We start from the raw sequence: 22,989 nt of genomic DNA, 5'->3' as shown, positions 1-22,989 counted from the left end.
TTTCCGTCCGTTTCGGCTTCACCTTCTCATCTTACCATCTCACGCCACAGTCCTTGATCACCTTATGTTTGTTTGGGTTGGTTAAATCCGTCCGACGCCCTTGGCTTGACAAGGCCCGGGGGACTTCCACAGCCAATACTTCTTGCAGCAATACAATGCTCTTGTGCTTGACCCCTCACCTCTCTCGGTTTTCTCGCCGACTTGCACCATTTTTGACGACTAGAATCGAACCGGCCTTGACTCAATCACGCACTCGCGACTCGTAGCCTTCATGTCGGAATGGGTTCCAAGACGCCCGAAGATCAGATTCCTGGGGGCGATGGTATGATCCAAAGACTTCCCGCTATTCGGACGTGATGAGATGGATGCTGATTGACGACGAACCAGGCGGGCCCACTTCGCCCGGCATTTCCTCTGGCGGAGAGCCGCGAGGCGCGCATCTGTCCCGCGATGGGGACGGTAGCCTCGGCGACCAAGGCGGCGATGATGAAGACGACGATGAAGGTGAAGATGAAGCTGCCGCTGGCTCCGGACCGTTGAAAGCTGCAGCTGCAGAAGACGACGAGGGACCCAAAAAGAAGAAAAGAAAGCCCAGAAAGAAGAAGAAGACGAAGGCAACCGCCGCGGCCAAGACGCAATCCTCGCCTCCGAGGGTGCCGCTGAGCGATCTCTTCCCTTCCGGGTCGTATCCGGCCGGTGAGGCACAGCCTTACACCAAAGACCGGGACGCGGACACCAATTCGGGCACCAACACCGCCCGCACAACAGCAGCGGAGCTGCGCTACCAGAGCCGGCCCTACCTCGAGGACCCGACACTCCTGAACGACTACCGCAAGGCGGCCGAGGTGCACCGGCAGGTGCGGCAATGGGTGCAGGAGACGGTGAGGCCGGGGCAGCAGACGTTACTCGAGATCGCGACGGGGATCGAGGACGGCGTGAGAAGTCTGCTGGGCAACCAGGGGATCGAGGCGGGTGATGCGCTGAGGGCTGGGATGGGGTTCCCTACGGGGCTTTGTCTCAACCACGAGGTGGCGCATTATACGCCGAACCCGGGGCAGAGGGACGTCGTGCTAAAGTATGAGGACGTGATGAAGGTTGACTTTGGGGTGCATGTCAATGGGTGGATTGTGGATAGTGCGTTTACGATGAGTTTTGATCCGGCGTATGATGATTTGCTGGATGCGGTGAGAGATGCAACGAATACTGGTATCGAGGTTAGTCTTTCATGCCCTCATTACCCTCTTTGTCAGAGAATGGCAGAAAGCTCACCTGCGTCGTAGGCTGCCGGGATCGATGTCCGCATCTGCGACGTCAGCGCCGCGATCCATGAGACGATGGAGAGCTATGAAGTCGAGATTGGCGGCAAGACGTACCCCGTGAAGCCGGTACGCAACATCTGCGCGCATGATATCGCGCGGTACCAGATCCATGCGGGACGGTCGATTCCGTTTATCAAGAACAATGATCAGACAAAGATGGAGGAGGGCGAGATCTTTGCTATTGAGACCTTCGGGACCACGGGGCGTGGGAAGCTGTATGATGACGTGAGTTCTGAGTTTTTGATTTTCTTCCCGTTCCTGTTGATTTTTGGTTTTATATCTACTCTGGCTTTGTGGACTCGGTTTTGGAAGCGTTTGAAAGAAGACTTCTGACGAGAAATAGGTCGGTATCTACGGATATAAATTGGGTTACAATGCCCCAGCTCAGATCAAGCTGCCATTCGCCTCTGCGAATCGTCTTTATAAGACGATCAGGGAACAATTTGGGAGCATCGTCTTTTGCCGTCGTTATCTTGACCGTCTAGGTTTGGATCGGTACTTGGCTGGTGTAAGTTTCTGTCGTAATTCGAGGTGCCAATCTAAAGAGAGAGAGCGGGAATCGCTAACTATCCGGTTTCCTTTTTAGCTCAAATCCCTGGAATCTCACGGCATCCTAGAGACATACGCACCGCTTGCGGATGTCAAGGGATCTCAGTCCGCGCAGTTTGAGCATGTGAGTAATAGATATTTGGCAAGAGGTTGTGCCGAGTCATAGTTTGCAAGACTGACTCATACAGACGATCTTGCTGCGCGAAAATAACAAGGAGATTATCAGCCGAGGAAGTGACTATTGATTTGAGAGGCATGGGAACACTCAGTGATTCGGATGGGGCAGTGTGTCAAGATTTTCTTGTGCCTGAAAATATTTCGACGTCTCAACACGTTATTGGGGATCAAGATGGCCTCAACGCCAGTTGACTGAGGATTGTGTTTTATTGCTGCCATGGGGAGGGGGGATGCTTCAACAATTCCTTCTGTATGCCGTCGCGGGTGTTCAACACGCCTTTTGCTTCCCTTCGTTTCGTTTAGTTGTCTTCCTCGATTGCTCTAGGCTCTCGGGACAGTTGGCTTTTGAGGGACTGAAGAGATCGCTCACCGGAGACGCCTTTGCATACATGCCTCTGACTGCGTGATATTAATCTTGTTATTTACCGTCCTAATCAAGAGCGGATTGTGTGGTTGCGTGGAGTAGAAGTGTAATGCTGAGAGAGGGCAAAAGGTCACGCTACTCTCCTGGTGCACTGAATTCTATATTCTGCAAGATCGTCGGCTTGGGTGACAGCCACACCTAGACCTGGGAAGTAGGTTGAAGTATCTTTTTTTGCCTGGCTTGAATGCGGGATCGAATGTTGGCTGGGGTTGTTTGGCCTTCGGAGACATTACGATGATGTCGACCACTTCTTCCAGAAGCAAGGGGACTTCCGTACAGAGTTAAGAACTGTAGGATCCGCCATAATTTCGGTCAACCTACGTTAGGAACTCTGCTCCACATTCTTTTATAAGCCTCGTCCAATGTTTTGGGTAATCAATGCAGGCTTGTTTGGAGTTCCTCGTCATCACTACAGTATTGAAGATGGTTGACATGATATCCAGCTGAACTTATGATACTCTTTAGTACAAGCAATTAATTGATAAATACGCCCTCTTGTATCAAATCATAGTTCTTGATCAAGTTTTGAGAAGCTCTGATTGCTTGTCACTTCCAGGTTGCGTATCTTCTAGAATCTTCGGGCATGATTCTGAAGACGGCACCTCTCAAGCGTCGTGTTCGTCTGATTCTTGGAGAACATAGTGTGTTGGTAAAAGTGAGTGAGGCATCAATTGCATTCACTTAGCAAGAGCATCAAATAACGTAACTAGACCTATCAATAGAGCTCCGGCCGTGACGATAAAGCTACCCACAGTCGCCCCAGTCTGTACACTTGTCTGCACATCTGCTCCGTACTTCAAAACCGCGACAATGGGCCACGCCACGACAGTGGCAATGCTGACAATAGTTGGAAGCAGAACGACTATCGAAATCAGAGCGGTATCCCAACTGACGACAAATCTCAGTCACTTTGGCGAGTCTGTTTGGGTAAGATCCCGGTAGACAGACGCTCGTTGCAGCTCCGTTATGTCTCTGCGTGGATCAAGACCAGCCGGTATGGTCGTTGGAGTTCCATTCTCTACCAGTCTCAAAATATGTTGGGGGACGTCGAAGATGGCATCTCGTTGTCCCGTATAGATGTTGTCTTTGATCTGCGTAGGCGCGTGTCTGATATTAGAAAAGGGTCCAGAAGCGATCGTTAGCCGCACAGCGTGATTTCTAGCCGTAGAAGTGGTAGCTAGTCATACTGACCTCTACAATCTCAAATCTGACGAGCGCCTTCGGAAGTAGGACCTGGGAAAATCCACCCTCAATCCTAGATAAGCGATAGAAGAATGACAGGTGTTTCCACATCTGAAGGTCGTCCATACCAGGTTCATCAGGACCTGGAAGCGGAATTTGGACGCAGTCGGACCGTCCAATGAAGACGGAGATGAAGCTGCCAGGGTGCTTCAGTCTCCAAGCTTCGTGATAGTTCTGAGAGAAGCGCCGTCGACGGATGGCTAACAGGCAATATGCGAACCAGAAATATGACCAGAGAGAAGGCCAGATTTGAGATAGTTGCGACACAAGAAGGAGAAAGCTTGCAGCCTTTGCAAACGAATAAGCATGCGATTTGGAGGTTCACTGGTTGAGTCATTGGAAGGGGTAGAGCTTGCCGCATAATGGCCAATGCTAGACAGCAGTGATCCGAGTGTGAAGTTTCCACTCCCTAGCCCGAGTTTCCTAAAGACGAAGGCGACGACTTGAATAAGAGCAATGAAGATGATGATCAGGCTGGGACTTGAATAGATTAAGTAGAAGATCAGAGCATAGACGACGACCGAGTTGCAGAACATGATAGAGGCCATGAGACGCCAGCTACCCAGTAGGATAGGAAAGTACGGTGCCGGCACTGGCTGCGTAACTCCGTCGACTATGAACGCATTGATAGTGAAGCCGTGAGGGCGCGTGGGATGGAATCGTAGGTACCAGCGGACGACGCGAGCGATGACTGCATTTCTCCTGGTCAGACGATCAACGAGGCTCTCGATATCCATTTTGTAAAGGGCGTCTAGCGGTGTTTAAGCGAGCCTGCGCAATCCAATTTTTGACTTTTGACGAACATTGACAAGACACAAAAGGACGAGGTTGCAGTCCTCTTCACTTCTGCGTCTCATCTCACGTGGCCATAAGGCCGTGGTCGCTGGACACATGGCAATGACAGGGAGAGCATGGATGGTATACCGATAGATCATTCTAGCTGGAGCTGAATGTGGTGGCTGAACGTTCTAGTGGTCACCCAATAGGACGTGATCATCAAAGCCGGCTTCTTTTCTCCCCGGCTTAGATACGAGCGACAACGAATCAAATTCTGTCCGAGTCTGCCAAAAGTTGTGAAGCTGAAAGATCATACATTAGCTGGTCAAATGTGAGCTATCTTCCCGACCGGCACAGGATGATAGGTACATTCCTCCCAGAGATTCAAGTTGCGGCCTCGATTTCAATTACAAGCGAGGCTTGATGCTGCTCAGAAACGACGAGTATATTTTGTTCGCTAAAACGTAATCTTGGTACCGGTATGTTTCGCGGCCGCACCCGTCAACCGCGCAACCATGAGATCGTCTTGTGCCTTGAGCTCGCCCGCTGCAGCCTTCGGCTTCTCCGTCTTCGGAGGCCGGGGCGCTCTCGGCTTCCTCTCTTCGGGCGCGTCCTCCGCGCCGCCCTCCTCGCCGTCCTGTCTGGACTTTTGCTCCTGCTGCCTCTTGGGCGCGTCCTTGCCGAACCGCTTCTTGTACCTCGTCTGGTCGTCCTCGGCGAGCTCGATCTTGAGCATGCGACCGAGCAGCTTGTTAACCCACCACTTTCTCAGCTTGAACTTCTTTTCTTCCGCCTTGTCGCCGTCTCCTTCTTCCTTCATCTCGTCGTCGTCGCCGTCCTTGCCCTTGGACGCGACAAAATCGGCCTCCGTCTCAATCTCCTCCTTAATCTTGACGAAGCCCTTGACGGCCCAGCCGGCCGCCTCGGGCTCGCGGAACTTGACCCAGCCGTAACCCTTGCACTTGCCCGTGTCCTCAAAAGTGGCGACCTTGACCCAGTCGATCTGCCCGCACTTTTCAAAGTGCTGCCACACGTCGTCGTCGGTTGTCTTGAAGCTCAGGTTGCCGATGAAGATTTTGCTGCTCTTGGGCACCTCTTCCTTGGCCGCCGCGGCGCCACCCGCGCCCGCGGCGGCAGCGGACTCGTCCTCCTTCTTTGGCCGCCCCTCGAACGACTTGGAGTCCTTGATCAGGAGCTTGCGACGGCTCAGCTCGGACTCGGTGAGCGCGACGGCGGCGACCTTGGGTGCGACGTCGTTGAAGTCGACGTAGGCGAAACCCTTGTTGGAGGGCTTGTCCTTGCCTGCCTGCTTCGTCGTGGGCATGTGTAACCTCGTGATGGACTCCGCGGTGATCATCTCGCCCGAGTTGTCAATCAACCACTTGCGCAGCTCGTCGGCGGTGACGAAGAATGGCAGGTTGCCGATCCACACGCCGTGCTCGGAGCGGGCGGCCGCTTTGGCCTGCTCCTTTTCCTCCTTCTTCTTGGCCTCTCTCTCGTCATCGCTGTCGACTTTGACGGGCAGCTTCTTGCCCTTCTTCAGGGCACGCTTGGCGCGCTTGGAGGGGGGTTCCGGGGCCTCGAGGTCGACTTCGATCTCCTCGATGGCGGCGGTGGATTTGCGCTTCTTGGACGACTCGGGGGATTGTGATGGCGCATCTTCGGCCTCGGTCTTGGTCTTCTTGGACCGTTTCTCTGGGTCGGTGGTTGCCATTGTGAAGGCGAATCGGGCCTCTGCGAGTTTCAAGGACGGATTGCGTGGCTCCAGGGACGGCGGAGGAGAATTCGGGTTGCTACTGGAAGCCACCGTGAGAATCTCTCATCGGGACTCTTGGCCGCTTGGGCCCCGAGGTTTTGTTTTTTTTTTTTTTGGGGGCCCGCGCCCCCGGGGGTGGGGGGGGTGGTTGGTGGGGGGGGGGGGTGGGGTGGGGTTGGGCGTGGTGGTTTTGTTTGGGTTGTTGTTGTGTGTCGTGGTGTGGGGTGGGGCCGGGAGTTTTTTTTTTTTTTTTTTTTGGGTCCTTGACCAAAGCCGATAAGGCGATAAGGGAACATTGGCGGAGCTGGTGGGTCCCATCCGCTCCACCCCGCCGTGGTTTGTCCACCGAGATTGACCTTGGCGGGTTAAGGTCAGACGAATGTACCCAGACATGTAGCGGTACTTGTCAGCAGCTTGGGCTGCAGAGAGCTGACTCTGCCCAGCGGTCGAGGTGGTTGGCACTTTGCCTGAAATTCGCGCCCTGCATTTTTGACAGTGTTGCAAGTCCTACAAGTGTGACTGAAAAGCGGATACAGTAAGATAGCCATGATGCAGAAGGGAAAAAGGAGAAGAAGCGGTGACTGAGACTTTTTTTCGTTTTCAAAATTCTAGTCTCTGTTGTCTCTCTCCCTTTGACTGGGCGTGGGAAGCCTTGTTTTGATTCAGAAGAGACGAGCATAAGGCAGTGCGGCTCAATGCAACTCGAAGCAAATGAGGAATAAAGTGCCAACTCAGGACTTGTCGTCAAGGACAATGAGGGGCATCCACTTTGTGGCCGGGGAGTTCCAGGTTCTTCTTTGCCAAGGGACGCTGAAGAAGGTTAGAGGGGTTGGAGGGCGTTCATGGATGATGATGCGAATGGGGCCACCCGCGACCCGCTTACTTTACTTTACTATGTACTTTACTTTACCTCAAGTATCCGTACCTTGGCTTGCTTGGGGATCCGTACGGATAGAGAGTTGAGATGAGCATCCATCGGGTTGTCGACGCCTCTGAACTCTGTCTGATAGGCCATCTTCAGCCACTGCAGAACGTTGTTGAGACTTGACTGTTCGAAACCGCTTATTAGATATTAGTTTTGGATTGAACAAGGTACTTTAGTGTGCCGGTGAGTGTGCCGGTGAGTGTGCCGAGGGAACAAATTCAGCTGAAAAGGAGGCGGAAGAGCGAGTGGAGAGATATGAGCCAATGTACCTTACCTTGCCTCCAGAGTGAGACTCGACTCAGGAGGGAGAGAGAGGAAAAATAGGCAGAGACAACCCCCCACCAGTGGCAGAGGCGCCAACACCGCCGGGCTGGCGCCCCCCATCATCCACTCACGTGCGGGCGATTCCCGACGAATGGGATCCGCCAGTCGTCCAGACGAAACCGCCCAGTGGCCGCCATCCCGCTCGACCCCTGCTCACAACAAACTGGCAGAGTGCAAAAGTGACACCCAATACCGTCTCGGTAAGGTGCGGTCGTGTGCCTCGTCGAGGTACCGCTGCTACCGCAGGTATCTGTACATACCATTGGTGGATGGTGCCTGCTGTTTCGGCATAGGGCATCCATCGGGCCCTTGACCGCTTCTGTTTAATATTACAGGCGGCTTGCAGCAGCCCGACCCAGCGGCGCTGCACCCTCTTTCCCTCACTCTCCTCTCTGGCCTTCTGAGGTACGGGGACATCTGCAACCTATGCAGTCCAATGGCACGCCTCTAGCTCTGCGTCCAAGCCCTTTTTGCACACTTATTCTTAGGTATCCTCTGTATGTATGTATAAGGCCTGCAACTCGGCACAGAGAGTGGATACTTAGGTGGACAGCCCATCCAGCCAACGCACGTTGCTTAGCTGGGTCTAGGTGGTTCCGGCGATCCAGTGACCCAGTTGCATCAGCAAATCCGACGCCGCCATCAAGAGCAAGGTCCAGCAGGCCCAAGCCTACCAGGTTAGCCCCCAGCACCTTAGTACCACTGTAAAGAGAGCGAGGTGCGGTACAAGGCACTGAAAGAGGAAAAGGCCCTTTTTCCCTCCTCCCCTTCGGTACCTGGGTTCCTCAAGTGTGCAGCGGTGCTATCCCTCGCCCTGTTCGCCTCCATCGTCCTTCTCTTCCTTTGCCCAAATCCTGCCGTCGCCGCTGTTCTTCCCCCTCACATTCACCTCCTCACAAAAAGCCTACAACAATCAATCCAAACAAGAACCCGCCTTCCAACCTTCTTGCCGACATTTACCGTCCAACCGACTCAACTTCCATCAAAGCATTCGAGTATCTGGTTGTACTTAGACTATTGTCGTCGCCGTCGTCGTTGCTGGTCGCAACTGTCGTCGTCAGCTAGAGTCAAAAGCAGGAGACCTCCCGCCCGACTCCGACCTCCCGATCCATTAGATTCAACCACAACATGAATGTGTTGCTATCGCCACAACCGCCTCTCTTCCAACATCCCCACGATCCAAACCGCATTTCTCCCTCTCGTTCTTGTGAGTGTTTTCCCCATCGCCATCTTTCTCCCTGGGCTGGCAAAGCATGAGCGAAAGACGGCTCTCGATCTGCTTGCACACCCGCTACTCTACGACTCATGCATCCTGACGCTAATACTTAAATAGTGAGCCCATTTCACACTATGGCCACCAGCCGCAAGCGCAAGGCTGACGAGGACGGCGATGAGATGTCCCTGTCTCCCCGAAGCTCCCCGTCCACCTCATCGAGACAACTTCAGCGACCATCGAAAAAGGTCCGCTCCAATGAACTGGTCGGCCGCCCACTCACCCTCCCCCGATTGCTGGAGACTCTGGACCCGACCGCACTGCGAACCGTTCTCGAGCGAATTTGCGAGCGTCACCCAGACATTGGCCAAGAGGTCGTCAGCAGCGCCCCTCGCCCGACAGTTGCCGCTGCACACGGCGTTTTGCAGGAGTATCAGGACAAGATGAAGGTCGCCATTCCGTACGGAGAGACTAGTGCCGACTACACCTACTACCGGGTCAAGGCACCCCTGACTGCCCTGATCGATGCGCTCCTCGACTTCACCCCTCAGTATCTCCCCCCCAACGAGAACCAGACCACCGTTTCGCTGCAATATCTGGACGGAGCCACCAAGATTATCCACGCCCTTCCGGACTGGGAACCCCAACAATATCGACACCACAAGGAAAACGCATACGACGAAATCTCAAAGGCCTGGGCTCTGGTCATCAACGAGGCGGCTAAGCGCGGAGGCGGTCTGAGCCTGCACACTGGAGGATGGGACCAGACCCTGGAGAAACACCACGAGATCTCGGGCGGACGCATGGGTACGGCGGTGAATGCGATGGCGACGAGCGTCAGCTGGATGGCAAACGGGGGCTCCAACGGGCAGCAGCCCGGTAACCCGTCCTCGGATCCGAACTCAATCCTCAACCAGCTCATGTCTGGCACATACGGTGCACCTGTGCGTGTCGGACCTTGGTAGGAAAACGAATCGGGGCAACGGAAAGAACAGATTCATCCAAACGTCAAATAATAAGCATTGCCGCGACATCGGCCACGGTTGGCGGCATCCACTGAACATATCACGACGACTATAACGACGGCTTATTTCCTTTATCACTTCATTCAGCATGGGGCGGCAACGGGCATAGACTTTTGGGTCCCGCGGACTACTTTCATGTCAGGGCCAGGAGGGGTTGGGCGGCGTTTTGTCATTTTCCGTTGATTGATGATATCCCTTTCCTGACGCTAGTTGCGAGTCTTCTCGTAGGGGTGAAACTGGAGCACTTGCACCCTTTTCTTCCCGGCGGTTGACGAGGGAATCGAGTCACGCACTTCGCATGTAGGTAGTTTGGTTTGGTTTTCTCAGCTTTGAGGGATAGCATTTCGGGGACAGCAAGCAATCGATGATCCCACCCGCTTGGGAGAGTTTCGTCCACACACTGCGTATGATTACCGCCCTTGGTGGAGACGCTGCTTGGGTTGATTGAGATTGCGCGAGAGGGAGGCATCTTGTAATGTCAGTGGATGAGTGAAGGCTCGAGTCGTGCAGGGCAGATAACGGTTTCACAGTAGTTGGCTACATTATGTTAGTGTAGCATGGAATTAAGGTATTGGCACGTTGTAACCATGCGAGCGTACGTGTCCCGCGAGTCGCTTGAGTTAGTTTGCGTGCATCCAAGACGGCTTGTCTGTTTCAACTTCCCACTGAGTCGGTTACATCCGTGATGGCCACCAACGGTTCCGCTCAGCAATCGTGGAAGGAAATGGTTTGCAGTATTGTTGCCTGTTGCATGTTTGGCAAACACGCCCAGTCGAGAAAGAACCGGTGCAATCCGATGTTGAGATACAGGCGACATTGTATGGGTGTTCTGATGCAACCCCTCTCCTCCGTGCGTGCCTGATCATCGTCAGCCTTTGGCAGATACCGGGCCCGGGTCAGCCGCAGCTCCTCATGATCGACATCGTCCTTTTCGGGTTGCCTCTCTCTGCCCTCTGCCGAGTATGAGAGAGAACCCCAGGCAGGCCCGGCGAAACGTCTTATTGAGATTGCTCCATTTTCTTTTCCCATTTCGTACGCTTGGGTCTTGTTACACCAAGCACTTCGACCTCTGTGCTCCCTCCCGGGCTGCTTGTAGCCTGTCCCTGTCCACTTCTTTTTGTGTGTGAATCGTGTGTCGTGTGGTATGGCATCGACTAAACCCTTCTCGATGATTCCTGCTGAAAGGGCTGAAACTCGTAAGAGACGCACGTCTCTTGCCGGTGGTGATGGCATTGGATCCCCTCCCTTTCGCCGATTACGAGATGACCCTCAACCTTGCACTGGACGCAACTGACATTGGCCGCGCCAGCTCTTCCATACACCCTTTTGCGTTCCAGGGTGCTCCAGGAAAACCAAGCGTCAACCTCGTTTTTGCGCCTTTGGCGGGGTAGGTTTGCGGAGGCTGTTCACCAACTGTTCGCTGTTCGGACGACAGCGGCACTGAACTCTGATTGTTCGGCCTCCCTCCATCCCCCCGCCCACTTCTTTCAGGCACTACTGCCGCTGGAGGTACCTGCTGAAACCTCGGGGGCTACGCCTCAGGTACGGGTAAGGTAGGTAGGCAGCTTCAGCCAATGTTAGTGGGGGCTTATGTCATTCATTTTGATCACATGACTACCCGTCATTGCTGCCTCCTGCGCTCAACTCGACGCGTCAAGACAGGCAGGCGTTGATGGGAACGCGTGCTAGTTCCGTTGCCCTTCACTCCTTCTAGGCAGAGTGCCCACAACTGCTCTGCTAACGACGCCTAGTCCTCCGTCGTGAAGGAACTCTTTCCAGCTCCGGAGCTCACATTGAGCATTGCATAACTCTAACATTGCGCAAAGGAGACTTCCTGTTAGACAAGATGCCCGCGTATGTTTGCCGCTTTCCAGACGCGTCTCGTCCGCTGACCAACTTGCACTGCAGCCCGGGCGATCAGCACAGCATCGTGGTGAACCCTTTCGAGGAGCCCCAGAAGCGAATGAGCGAGTACACTGCCCAGGAAATTGCCACTTTGCAAAGTCGTCTCGAGAAGCAGCTTGGTCCCGAGTACATATCCGCTCGCTCCGGTCCCTCGGGCCAGAAGGTCCACTACATCACCGCAGAGAAGTGCATCGCCCTCGCCAATGAGGTGTTCGGCTTCAATGGCTGGTCGTCATCTATTCAGAACATCCAAGTCGACTTTGTCGATGAACACCCGCAGACGATGAAGATCAGCCTCGGGCTCTCCGTCATTGTCAGGGTGACGCTGCGCGACGGCACGTTTCACGAGGACATTGGTTACGGACACATTGAGAACTGCAAGGGAAAGGCGGCGGCGTTTGAAAAGGCCAAGAAGGAGGGCACGACGGATGCACTGAAGAGGGCGTTGCGGAATTTTGGCAACGTGCTGGGTAACTGCATATACGACAAGGATTACCTCTCCAAGGTGACCAAGATGAAGGTTGCGCCAACAAAATTCCACGAGAACGACTTGCACAGACAGCGTGACTTTGCTATCAAGAAGGTGGAGGAGGAGAAGGCACCGCCGGTGAAACTAGAGACTATGGAATCGCTAGAGGATCTCCTAGGCGAAGGTAGGACGTTTTGACGTGGCTGATGGGGTGAAGAGCTCTCTGGCTGACATGACTAGACGACTTTGACGACGCGGACTTTGCCATTTCCGAAGGCGATCATCCTGACGAAGTGGTTCTCCCACCAACAACAAACAATCATTCGAACGGCAGGGCAGCGAGTGTTGCGCCAGCACCGGTACCTCAGCACATGCAAGCACCGTCTCGGCAAATGGGCAGGAGCACATCAGCAGGGAACCTGGGAAACCAGGGGAATCAGCGAGCACCCCAGACACCAAATCAAGCACATTCACGACCAGGCCCTCCAATGGGCTACGGCAACCGACCACAAGCACCAAATCAACCGCGCGCGCCCACGAACCCATCAGCCCCATCCGCTCCGCCCGCTCCCCAAACCAACGCCAACATGACCACGCCGGGCCAGGCCGGCAACGCCGCCGAGCCTGTCGGCTTCTTCTCTGCACGTGCTGTACAGCAAATCCCAGAATCTGCTTTGCAGGGGAACAATGCTGACGCCCCTATGTTGCTGCCAGCCGGCCAACAAGCCTTCAATCCAAAGGCAGAGAGCCCATCCATACGAAAGACCCCCGGCATAGATCACTCCTCCTCGAAGCCGCTTTCCAGGTCTGGCCAGCACGTACCGCCCACCGCATCGCAGCAGCCATCCACGTCGGGTTTCACGCCGGTGAGACCGGGTAACGCCGGCCCTGGAGGAGGGGCTGGCATGCCTCACCCTCAATTCAGTCAGACTCGCCGAATCGGAGCTCCCGGGGGCGCCAGCAGTCCCTTGGCCAACCGGAACTCCTATCGACCGCCGACCATGAAGCGTCCTTTACAACAGCAGGACGGCGCCGGAAGACCGCCCCTGGCTGATGTGTCGAACAACGGGACATCGGGCAACCCCTCTGGCGCGACGGCGGCGGATCCCAAACGCCAGAAAGTGGCTTAATTACAAGCGATATTGCCGTGGTTGAACGTAGCTGTTGAAGTTTGCTTTGGCTTGGAGCTTTGGAGTCTGGTTTGCCAGTGTGGATGGCATAGTTATGTACGGTGTTCTGGGGGCTGGGCTTATTGTGTCTGGCCATTGCGCCCTGGACAATCTTGTGGGACTTTATGAAATACTTTCCTCCATTGGCCGGACTATTGGGTGCCCTTTGATATTTGCACTCATGAGCCTTGCGCAAATCTTTCAAAGGAGCACTGGCTCGTGGCACCTATTCCCTATTTCCAAGACTGACGACAGGTGTGGAGTAAGTCCACTGAGTCTACGGACCAATCCTCGGCACTGGAAGGATAGCTAAGAGACTGTTGATGTACATACTTACTCATACAATGTGGGCAGCGTTACCGCTTCAAGACATTATGCTGGCCTTTCCCCGCAAGCTCTACTACGGATCACGAGTCGGAGTGATTGCCATCAGCTAGTAAAGGCTCTGCAGGAACAACGCTGGCGAATACTCCGAACCGTCAAACCTTGCTGGTCTTAGCGGAAGTCACTTCATACGAGGCATGATTTCCAGGATAAGCATAGTCAAAAAGCATGAATTATATTAAAGACTATCGTCGAGAATGGGGATCTTGTCTTTTTTCTTTTCAGGGTGTTGGTTGGTTAACAAAAAACTCGATTAGAGCGCACTGAAACCTAGGGAGAACTTTTTCGACACCACACCCTCTTCGTGTCTTCGTGGAAAGGTACCTTGAAAGGATTAACCAACCAGGGGGTGGATCTAGTTGATAATCTTGCCATCAGTAGCTCCAAGCTGAACGGTCTGGTCGCCAAGAGTGAGCGTGTACAAAGGCTGGTCGACGGTGGGGACGACGGGCTGGGACAGCGAAAGACTGTCGACGGGCTGCTGGTAGCCGGCCTTGCGGACGATGGCGAAGGCGTCGTTGGAGTTGACCTTGACGGGCCAGTCAAAGGGGGCGACGCCGAGGAGGAGGGGTCCGACTTTGACGGGGCCAAAGTCGAAGAAGCCCTGGGAGCGGACGGTGGCCGTCTTGTTGCCGTCGAGGCGGGCGATGATGCTGACCTTGGAGAGCTCAAAGGGGTTCTTGACGCCGGCGCCGGTCGGGGACCTGCCCTCGGCGCTCTGGAGCTTGGCGGAGGGGAATTGCTTCTTGATGAGGTTGAGGCCGGCGTTGACGGTGCTGTCCCAGGACGGGATGACAATCTTGGATCCTCCGCTCTGGGCGATTTCGGCTTCGGTGTTGTCGTTTGTGGCCTTGGAGGCCGAGGCGACGGAGAAGAGGGCCAGGGGGTTGAGGGTCTCGGTGGCGGCGGCCTGCTTGATTTCGACGTTGTGGAGGACGCGGAAGGCGAAGGGGGGGTTGTTGGACGCGACGAAGACGGAGACTTGGGTGTTGCCGGTCTGTAGCGGGGAGAAGACCCACTCGATCTTGGAGTCTACGATGCGGGCGTTGGTGAGCTTGAGCAAGGCCTGGTTGAAGGCGACGTCGACGGTGCCGCCTTGGCTGTTGAACTGGTCGGACTGGCGGATGGTGAAGTTCTGGCCGAGCTTGGTGATGATTGGCTCCGTGGGGGGGATGAGCTTGACGTTGGGGACGTCAAAGTCGGCCTTCTCGGTCGAGGCCGTCTGGGCGTTGTTGCCGGCACCATCCTTCAAAAGGGGCTGGATCTTGACCTTGAATTGTGCGTTTTCGGCGCCTTTGATGACCACGTAGCCGGAGGGGAAGACGCGGCTGGGGAGTTCAATTGGGAAGCTGTCTGTCACGGTGTAGGGCTCGGTTCCCTGGGTGACCGGGCCGACCCATCCTTCGACTACGAAGAGGAGGCCGCCGAGGATCTGGATCTGGCGGAAGTGGATGTCGGTGGTGATGTGGACGGCATCGGCCCGGGATGTAAGGAGGAGTAGCTTGTTGTCGTTGTCGTAGTGAGCGGAAAGGCCATTCTGTGTGATTGGGACGGGAGAGAGGTGGCTGAGAGGTCTGGGAGGTTGTTGGGAGGAAGACATGGTGATGAGTCTGAGAGTTTTCTTTCCACTGAGCGAGGAAATATTCAAGGATAGGATGTGATGGTTGGAATGGTGTCTGGTAGTCAAGTGATTGATGATGAACAAACAGGAATATGGGACTCGAGGGTTCTAAGCTCTGCTCTTATACTACAAACGGGAGAGTGTCTCCAAGCTCCTGAGCATGAGATGTCACCAATTTTCGATCACTTCACCGACACTTGGAATGAATCCGTCGTCTCGATTCCTCGATGCGGTCAGGACATAGCACATCAGCCAGCCAAAACGCCAGCAATGGCGTTCAGCTTCTCCTCCCGAGTACGTTGAGCCATTCACGTTGCTGTAGCTGCGTGCCATTTAGAGTTCACGATGTCTCTCTTGCCGGGCTTGTGGACTCTTGGGGCTGCATTGCCCATCAAGCCATTTCATGACGCCCTTTTTCGCGACCATCACTTCAGCTCAAACGGGAACAGGGTCAGTTGATCGTGAGAACCACTGAGAATCCCGCCGGATTGAGACTAGATGCGGGCGGGGTAGCCCATCCCGCGTGGTTAACCGTCACAAAGTACGTGCCGGCCAGTGTCTCAGGCGTTTCTCAGCCGTACAATGTGTCTAATTCACTTGCAGCCGAGAGGCCGGCATGGCCCGGTCTGCGGCCCTGCATGTTGATGTTTACGGCATCCCGGAACACGATGAAAACATTCCTGGGCGGGGTCTTGTGGCGTTTCAAAGGGTCCAGCTGAGAAACTTCGATTTTTTAGTTATCTTTTTGGGCTGTCGACCCTGCAATTATTCATTCGCTCAATGCTGTACGGGAGAATGTAGGATGAGGATTGCGTCTTATGAGGCCATTCTGAGTACAGATGGGCTTATTGCGAGATGAGACTGGTGAATGATGAATCCTCAATGGTTCATGTTACAAGCCCCAACGGATGAAGGCATGGCTGCTGCATCGAGACGGGTCGAGCCGGCTGGTGGTGCGGTCAGGAAACTTGCGCATCTAGACCAAATTTTTGCCGGCATAATTTGGAGGCACGTGGTAGGTGGCGTCTGCAAATTATGTTTCGGGGCCTGGCTGAGCATCCATTCATGGATTGATGTTTCTGCCACACGAGTGGCGGTGAAGGTTTAATGTGAATATTGACAAAATATTACTACATGTAAGGCGGGCTGGCGATGTTTGTACTGCATGAGAACTGAGGGCATCGTGCCAAGTCTGAGGTAGTATAATCAAACGCACAATTCCTAAGATTCCTTCCCTACTGCCAATGATATGCTACATGGGCGTACTTTCGAGTGATGCTGATGAGCCTAGAACATCCCATTGCGATAGACTTTTCGCTTTTGAGGAGTGTTTAGGTCAAAAATTGTTTGAAGCATACATGACTTCTTCCCTGTCTTTTGAAATAGGACTACATGGACTGGGACTGCGAGACCTACGCAATTCCTTCTATCATAGAAACGTCGGTGACATGTAGCTCTAACCTCTGCATTTGCTGCGTCTGCGATTCTCCCCATTTGAACTTGAACTATGGGACTAAAATCTGCCAATTACATCTCACTTAGGATTCATTACCTAGGTGAATGACGAGACCTGGCTTTAGGGGATCAATAATTATCAAGTCCTGCTAAGTAAGGTGTCTGGGATGTATGCTGCCTCTAAAGTCATGGGCCTCTGATCAAATTCACAGACGAGAAAAACCAACTTCAAAGCCTTGAGGTGGTATAAAGTGCTTGCTAGAATCTTTATTGGTACGAGAGCCTCATGATTCTCCATGACGGTGACTTCGCGCATTTTGCTTTGACAATGCGATGCATGTTGTGACCAATTTTATGAGGTACTCTCAACTGTCTATCATAATATGTATCAGGGTGACTGAGGTCTAGGTCAGCAGCATCGCAGTATGACGTTGTTTGTCAAAGGGATCGCTCATTACGCACGAGCTTATTGACAGTGAAAATTTGAGCTATCGACATTAATGAAGACCGAAGACCATGCGGGCTACACACCTACAGCACGAAGAGTGGTTACGGCGGAGACCAAGATTAAAATTCCACACGATGGACCCGACTTTGCAAAAAGCCAGAAAGTGCGGCACAGTGAGAATGGCGAAGACCGATGAAAGGAGCAAATTGGGCGAGCAGCCAAGCTTCAGCGTGCCGAATACGCTATGGGATGGATATGCGCTCTTTCTATCGAGATGGCCGCGGGGCGCGTCGTGCTGGATCGAATCCATGAAGACCTACCCACGATAGGCAACAATACGAACGCTTATGCGTTGGGAAATGTGGACAAGCACAACAAAGTTATGGCGTGCTTGCCCACGGGTCAGTATAGAATGAACAATGCAGCAATCGTTGCTGGCAATACGCTTCGGAGTTTACAGTCAAACTGTATCGAACTGATAGTCGGGATTGGCGGCGGTAAGCCTAGCGATGTCGACATTCGACTTGGCGATAGAGTGATAAACAACAAGGTCCTGCAGTATGACTTGGGTAAGATTGTTCTGGGTAACTGATTCTAACGAACTGGGACTGCTGGGTTGCCTCTGTAAACTTTCCTTGATATACTTTCCAAGTTGCGCACAATTGAGAAGACCACAATAAGAAAAGAATCCGTTAACTAAAAGTCGTATAAGAGCGTCATCCTAGTATGATCGAATTTGCCGACCCTCGCTTAAACGAGGCCCAGGACCGTCAAATTGTGCTATATACGATTATGATAGTTCGGTTAACTATACATGTAGGAGTTGCAGCTCATCCAATTACGGTATCGAAGTGGAAGAGCGACCTAGCATCTGATGATTCATTGTAGCGGCATTGCGTTCAGTAAGCAAGCTATAAAATGCACCAAAACTCGAGACGAATTGACCAAGGAACTCAATGTTTCATATCTGAAGATAAAGGCTGCCGGATTGATAGATAGCTTTCCTTACTTGATAGTCTAGAGAATCTATGAATTTGCGAACTTAAATAAAATTAACCGTTGACAGCGGAAAGCGGCAGCTACCGTAGCCGCCTATACGATAGGGCTTCTCCCTGTTCTTACGCCAAGCGGTTTCAATGAATCAACCAAGTACGAGTCTTAAACTAGGGCATCCCCCTCCAAGAACTTGAAAGCGCGATCTTGATTAGTTTAGGCTTGAATAAATGCTAATGCGACATGACGACCACATAGAGCAAGAGGGATGTGAGGAAGAAGATAGGTAAGCAGGAAAAGAGAAGCTGAAACGTCGAATAGCCGCTTTGATGTCACTGCGACTCGAATAAATTGAATATCGTCATACTGCCATAAGGAATTAGTATTACAAGACGTGCAAATGGATCCTATTGAGTGCTACTACTGGCTTACAGAGGTTCTTTCTGCTCCAACTCTTGCTGCGAATTCCGGATTTTCAAACTGTTCTCGATGATCCGGCACTTATTCTATCAGGTAAGGCAGACTAAACTGCAATGTAATTTCTTTGAGAAGTATTCAAAGCAGCAATCATACACTTAAGCCAGCGCTACTTGACTTGTTTCGTTAATGCTCTCAACGAGTATGACAAGAAACAAGGTCGAGAATTCTGAATTGGTAGCCAAAACTGAGGATCTCAGAGAAGAGGCTATTAGAGTAAGTATTCTGTTAGAGATTTATTTCTTTGGCCTCCCGTACCCTCACATCAACGTTTGACAAGGACTCAAACTCTTCCTCAAAGATCAGCCTGAACATGGACAGAACTTGGAAAAATAAATCCGAAGCCATCTCTGGACTCAGGCCAGGTTCAGGTGTAAATGCCAACAAGATGCAAAACAAAATCTTGGAATGGCAAGGTGGTGTTTCCATGTCGGCTGTTCTAATAGTCCAGGATTTGAATAACTAAGTCATCCGGGGCCGCATGTTCGCAATCTAGCTGACGAGCGTGAAATTGGGCATATTGGGCACACTTTCGTAGGGACCAGAATATGATGTTTACAATGCATCTTGTGACAAAGGCAATTGTGTGCCTCTCAAATTGGGGTTTAATTAAGTAAATTCATATTGTATGTATCCTGACCTCTATGATCTTGAACGGGCTTAAAGCGGGTGGCGGAACTCGGGCGGCGGGATCTATTAGGCACAGGACAAAACGCCCCTGTCGCACAAGCATCCAAGCGATGACGGGCAGGGCTGCCCAACCAACTGAGATACTACTGGTTTCTAATAGCCACAGCATGGCCACCCTCGAATCCCCCGTGAACCTCGACCTAGCCTTTGCTTTCCCTTCTTCCACACTCAGACACCATCGATCCGTACACCATGGACCCTCGCGATGTCGCCCCTGATGAGGTCCTTCTCAACCACATTTTCCCTGATCAACCTCAAGTCTCCATATCAGTCATCCTCCAGAATTGGGACAAATGTGTTTTCAAAGCCAGTTTCCAGGATTTCTCCGAACCTTGTTGCCCGTGCATAGTTCGTGTGGAGGTTATGAGCGAGGATGAGAAAGCTGCACAATTTACCGTCGTCTCAGCCATGCAGAAGATTGCTGCGGGTGTCATTCAAGGTCTCGTTCCGAACACTTTCCAAACTGGCGTCGCCGAGAATGCCCAAGGCAAACGATTTCAATTCTGTGTGATGGAATTCATCGAGGGAGACACACTGGAAGAAGTCTGGGACCTGATGAGCAGCGAGAGTCAGCGATCCGTCGTGGCTGCTTTGGTCGGAGCCTTGAGAAAACTGCATACTATCCAGATTTCTGATGACCGAGTCCAAGCCGTTCTGCGTCAAGCTCTGGACGGCTCGGAGCGAGATGCCTTCCAGAAAGCAGTCGTGGGCGGGCCAAGCACGGGATTCCTCGAGGATGGGCCAACTCTTCTCGGTGCCATCACGAAGAGGTTGGAACTGAAAAAACCATTCTACACCATAACGCCCATCGCGACTCCTGGCGATATAGTTATTAAGTCGCATTATGAAGACCTTGGCTCCGTGACACTCGGAAAGAGCAGCATCGAGCAGTGGGAGCATGAGGCCGTGTTTTGCCACAACGACCTCACCCCTCGCAACATCATCGTCAGGCCTTACGACTCTCCCGATGGAAGTTCCAACTACAAGCTTTCTGCCATCATTGATTGGGAGATTTCCGGGTTCTACCCTGCTTCTTACGAGCTGAGCCTCCAGGATACATACCTCAGCGGGGCAAACCGCTTGATTTCCTTCTACCTACTTCTGAAGAGACAGATGAAGGATCTGGTACCTCATTCCTCGTCACAAATTTCCCTATTGCAGACCATGGAGTTACTTTTCGAATCCAGACAGAGACGACTGGTCGAAGGCTCCAATATCCCGGCAGTTATACGCCAGAGATTCGTGCAGAGACTACAGCTGCGTCGGGATGAGGATCCTTACATCGGCTGGGTACCAGAAGATGAGGGAGCAGCGCAACCCGTCTTTTCCCGTGCTGACGCTCAGAGTCTAGAAGACGATGTTGTTGCCGAGATAATTGGAAGGGGGTAGGCAAAAGCAGCTCGGTAAAGTCACGTTTTGGTGGTTTGAACATAGAGTGGAACTCGAAGCGTTGCACAGGTCGCATAATACAGATTGAAATCATATAATCTCATGTAAAGGACTCTCATATTTGGTGGGAATACTTGAAAGCAAGTGTGCGCGAAGATTAGAAATTCCAGTACTTCACACACTTAAGATGCATAATTTCAAGGTATAAGGTACAGTAGGATAGTATATTGGTGCTTTGAGATTATACTCCTTGCAGATGACTTTGAAGGACTTCATTCCCGGGCAGCTGGGGACGAGGAGGATCATTGATAGATTTACAAATAAGATGCATGCGTGCTGCTTTGCCAATGACATCTCTTCGAACCATCATCGTCACCAAAAATACCAAGCGGACTATGGAAATCAGCCAAACGAGAAAACCCATCATCAAACAAATCGACTGACTGCGATCAATTTCGAGATGGAGTAAACGTTTGATCACGAGGATTTCCACGCAGAGTGACAGGCCATAGATGACCAACGCTAAGAGTGAATAAGTGAAAACAGCGGCTTGGTTCAGTGGCAAGGTGCCTTGCTCATTCCGCACTTGAACTTCAGGAGGGGTTGAATGAAGTGAGGTTGAATGAGGCTAAATTGCATGTTGGGGAACAAGCTCGACAAGCTGGTTACTCCAGAATCATTAGCCATTGTCTTTTGAAAATTTAGCATTCTTCAGTGATAAGCACTGGAAAAGCAGTAGAGAGTCATCTTGATTATTGACAGTCTCAAAGGAGATGAACTTTTGTTGGAGCCTTGCAAAGCTTCTGGCAAAGTGCAGTATCTTATAGCATGAGCTGGCCGCCCCCTTTCTGACGTGGAAATTCACGGATTCCTCGGTCCCTCGGACATATCATCATGTGAGATATGCCTCACTATATCCCTACCTATTCCTCTGCCCCCGAAGGAACCGTTCAAGTATAGTTGCTACCCTGTTACGTGGGATCTGTTTTGGCCTGCGGACCCAGTCAAGGTAGACGGCAGCTTTAATATGCGGGCCCTGACCCGAACGGCTCGGCCGTGGGCATAAGTAGGTATCCACATATTCAGGGGGTGGGGCTGCTAGGTACCGTGTCATTGTCTTGAGACTAGGGGAAAGTGCACTGTCCGGAGGCCTTGCATGAGCTAACGGAACCTGCCAACGAAGGTCTCTGACCCAATTTCCTGCGCAAAATCACTACTTCCAGTCTCTTCGACTCCTAGCTATAGCACTTGCCACCAACAGCTGACATTGGCCACAGCTCTGACGATGCCACCGATTAAGAGTAAAGAGTGGGACAATGGTATTCGGGTCGCTGTTTTAACGTTGTGGGACGTGGGGGGGTCGACGGCCCAAGAGATATGCGAAAAGTACGGCATGGCCCGGCGGACTTTTGTCGCCATCCGCAACAAAGCTCTAGCCCGGGGATGGGCTCCCGGTCAACCGGTGCTAATAGCACATGTCGAAAACAGCCCTCGCTCCGGTCGCCCCAGGAAAGAAAGGAACGGACCCGTTGAAGGTGTGGGTAGTCAACCTTCCTCGCCTCAAGGGGCGTAGCGACAGCCTCCACCGTCAAGTCTAGATGGAATCAATTCTCTGTAAGCGATTGCTGACTATCGTATCTCATGCTTAAGGCATATGAACCTCAGCTCATCTTTTGGAAAGCCCAGTCTCATATCGTCGCCGCGGTGCTTGATGCGGATTGTGGTGAGCGGAGACTTGCTGCCATCCTAGTGACGAGAAAAAAGTGTCCTCACCCGAGGAGCATGTGGGGTCGGCGATGCGAGTAATACGACTAGACCAGATGGACATGGGAGAGACAGTGATGTATCATAATTTGCCTAGGCGTTGTCATGTTGTGTTCCTTTATATACTAAGTCAAGGTCATCGTCCGCTTTGGATGACTCACTTCTGAGCCTTCATCACCCTCTCTCACCATACTCATTGCTTCAGGTAATTGGAAATGTTCTCTAGCAACAGATTTCAGTCATGATAGGCACTCGGTTGTTTACAGGCGTCTTTACGGCTGCGGTTCTTGTCCATGACGGTGGCTCTGAGCGGCCACACTTCCTCACCCACCAGAATCCGTATGCGGGTGCCGGTGTTATGTCCCTTGTCGAGATCCAGGGGCTTATCAAGGAGAAGGACCTTAAGCTTCGTCTCCTCGAGGGCGCCATGATGAAGGAGCTGGTATTTTATGACCAGTGGATCGGCTATGACGACAAGTAGACCCTTGCCATGA

The 22,989-nt window shown here is 52.6% G+C and overlaps 10 protein-coding genes across 10 annotated transcripts; 7 read left to right on the top strand and 3 right to left on the bottom strand.

Annotated features, from left to right (window-relative positions):
• Positions 1 to 279: 279 nt before the first annotated feature.
• On the top strand, positions 280 to 2,113 carry CORC01_06774 (methionine aminopeptidase; the record flags this gene model as incomplete). Its single annotated transcript, XM_022618413.1, has 6 exons — positions 280 to 322; positions 388 to 1,214; positions 1,281 to 1,544; positions 1,663 to 1,827; positions 1,906 to 1,992; positions 2,057 to 2,113. 6 exons carry the CDS (start codon positions 280 to 282, stop codon positions 2,111 to 2,113), a joined length of 1,443 nt encoding a protein of 480 aa, XP_022475063.1.
• A 1,261-nt stretch (positions 2,114 to 3,374) lies between these two features.
• CORC01_06773 (uncharacterized protein) lies at positions 3,375 to 4,448 on the bottom strand (the record flags this gene model as incomplete). The annotated part of the gene is made up of 3 exons (XM_022618412.1): positions 3,375 to 3,560; positions 3,661 to 3,911; positions 4,037 to 4,448. The coding sequence occupies 3 exons, from the start codon at positions 4,446 to 4,448 to the stop codon at positions 3,375 to 3,377; spliced, it is 849 nt and encodes a 282-aa protein (XP_022475062.1).
• A 497-nt stretch (positions 4,449 to 4,945) lies between these two features.
• Positions 4,946 to 6,202, bottom strand: CORC01_06772 (RNA recognition domain-containing protein; the record flags this gene model as incomplete). The annotated part of the gene is made up of 1 exon (XM_022618411.1): positions 4,946 to 6,202. One exon carries the CDS (start codon positions 6,200 to 6,202, stop codon positions 4,946 to 4,948), a length of 1,257 nt encoding a protein of 418 aa, XP_022475061.1.
• Positions 6,203 to 8,843: 2,641 nt separating this feature from the next.
• Positions 8,844 to 9,671, top strand: CORC01_06771 (uncharacterized protein; the record flags this gene model as incomplete). The annotated part of the gene is made up of 1 exon (XM_022618410.1): positions 8,844 to 9,671. The coding sequence occupies one exon, from the start codon at positions 8,844 to 8,846 to the stop codon at positions 9,669 to 9,671; it is 828 nt and encodes a 275-aa protein (XP_022475060.1).
• A 1,228-nt stretch (positions 9,672 to 10,899) lies between these two features.
• Positions 10,900 to 13,235, top strand: CORC01_06770 (recombination protein rad52; the record flags this gene model as incomplete). Its single annotated transcript, XM_022618409.1, has 3 exons — positions 10,900 to 10,927; positions 11,558 to 12,289; positions 12,346 to 13,235. The coding sequence occupies 3 exons, from the start codon at positions 10,900 to 10,902 to the stop codon at positions 13,233 to 13,235; spliced, it is 1,650 nt and encodes a 549-aa protein (XP_022475059.1).
• Positions 13,236 to 14,013: 778 nt separating this feature from the next.
• Positions 14,014 to 15,258, bottom strand: CORC01_06769 (uncharacterized protein; the record flags this gene model as incomplete). The annotated part of the gene is made up of 1 exon (XM_022618408.1): positions 14,014 to 15,258. One exon carries the CDS (start codon positions 15,256 to 15,258, stop codon positions 14,014 to 14,016), a length of 1,245 nt encoding a protein of 414 aa, XP_022475058.1.
• Positions 15,259 to 17,426: 2,168 nt separating this feature from the next.
• On the top strand, positions 17,427 to 17,774 carry CORC01_06768 (uncharacterized protein; the record flags this gene model as incomplete). Its single annotated transcript, XM_022618407.1, has 1 exon — positions 17,427 to 17,774. One exon carries the CDS (start codon positions 17,427 to 17,429, stop codon positions 17,772 to 17,774), a length of 348 nt encoding a protein of 115 aa, XP_022475057.1.
• Positions 17,775 to 19,534: 1,760 nt separating this feature from the next.
• Positions 19,535 to 20,731, top strand: CORC01_06767 (uncharacterized protein; the record flags this gene model as incomplete). Its single annotated transcript, XM_022618406.1, has 1 exon — positions 19,535 to 20,731. The coding sequence occupies one exon, from the start codon at positions 19,535 to 19,537 to the stop codon at positions 20,729 to 20,731; it is 1,197 nt and encodes a 398-aa protein (XP_022475056.1).
• A 1,285-nt stretch (positions 20,732 to 22,016) lies between these two features.
• Positions 22,017 to 22,304, top strand: CORC01_06766 (uncharacterized protein; the record flags this gene model as incomplete). The annotated part of the gene is made up of 1 exon (XM_022618405.1): positions 22,017 to 22,304. The coding sequence occupies one exon, from the start codon at positions 22,017 to 22,019 to the stop codon at positions 22,302 to 22,304; it is 288 nt and encodes a 95-aa protein (XP_022475055.1).
• Positions 22,305 to 22,736: 432 nt separating this feature from the next.
• Positions 22,737 to 22,976, top strand: CORC01_06765 (oviduct-specific glycoprotein; the record flags this gene model as incomplete). Its single annotated transcript, XM_022618404.1, has 1 exon — positions 22,737 to 22,976. One exon carries the CDS (start codon positions 22,737 to 22,739, stop codon positions 22,974 to 22,976), a length of 240 nt encoding a protein of 79 aa, XP_022475054.1.
• Between the last annotated feature and the right edge of the window lie 13 nt (positions 22,977 to 22,989).

Source organism: Colletotrichum orchidophilum (genome assembly GCF_001831195.1).
Source record: "Colletotrichum orchidophilum strain IMI 309357 chromosome Unknown Scaffold_52.1, whole genome shotgun sequence".
In the NCBI taxonomy this organism is placed as follows: domain Eukaryota; kingdom Fungi; phylum Ascomycota; class Sordariomycetes; order Glomerellales; family Glomerellaceae; genus Colletotrichum; species Colletotrichum orchidophilum.
Note: the sequence above shows the minus strand (reverse complement) of the source record. Positions and strands in the feature narration are given on the sequence as shown.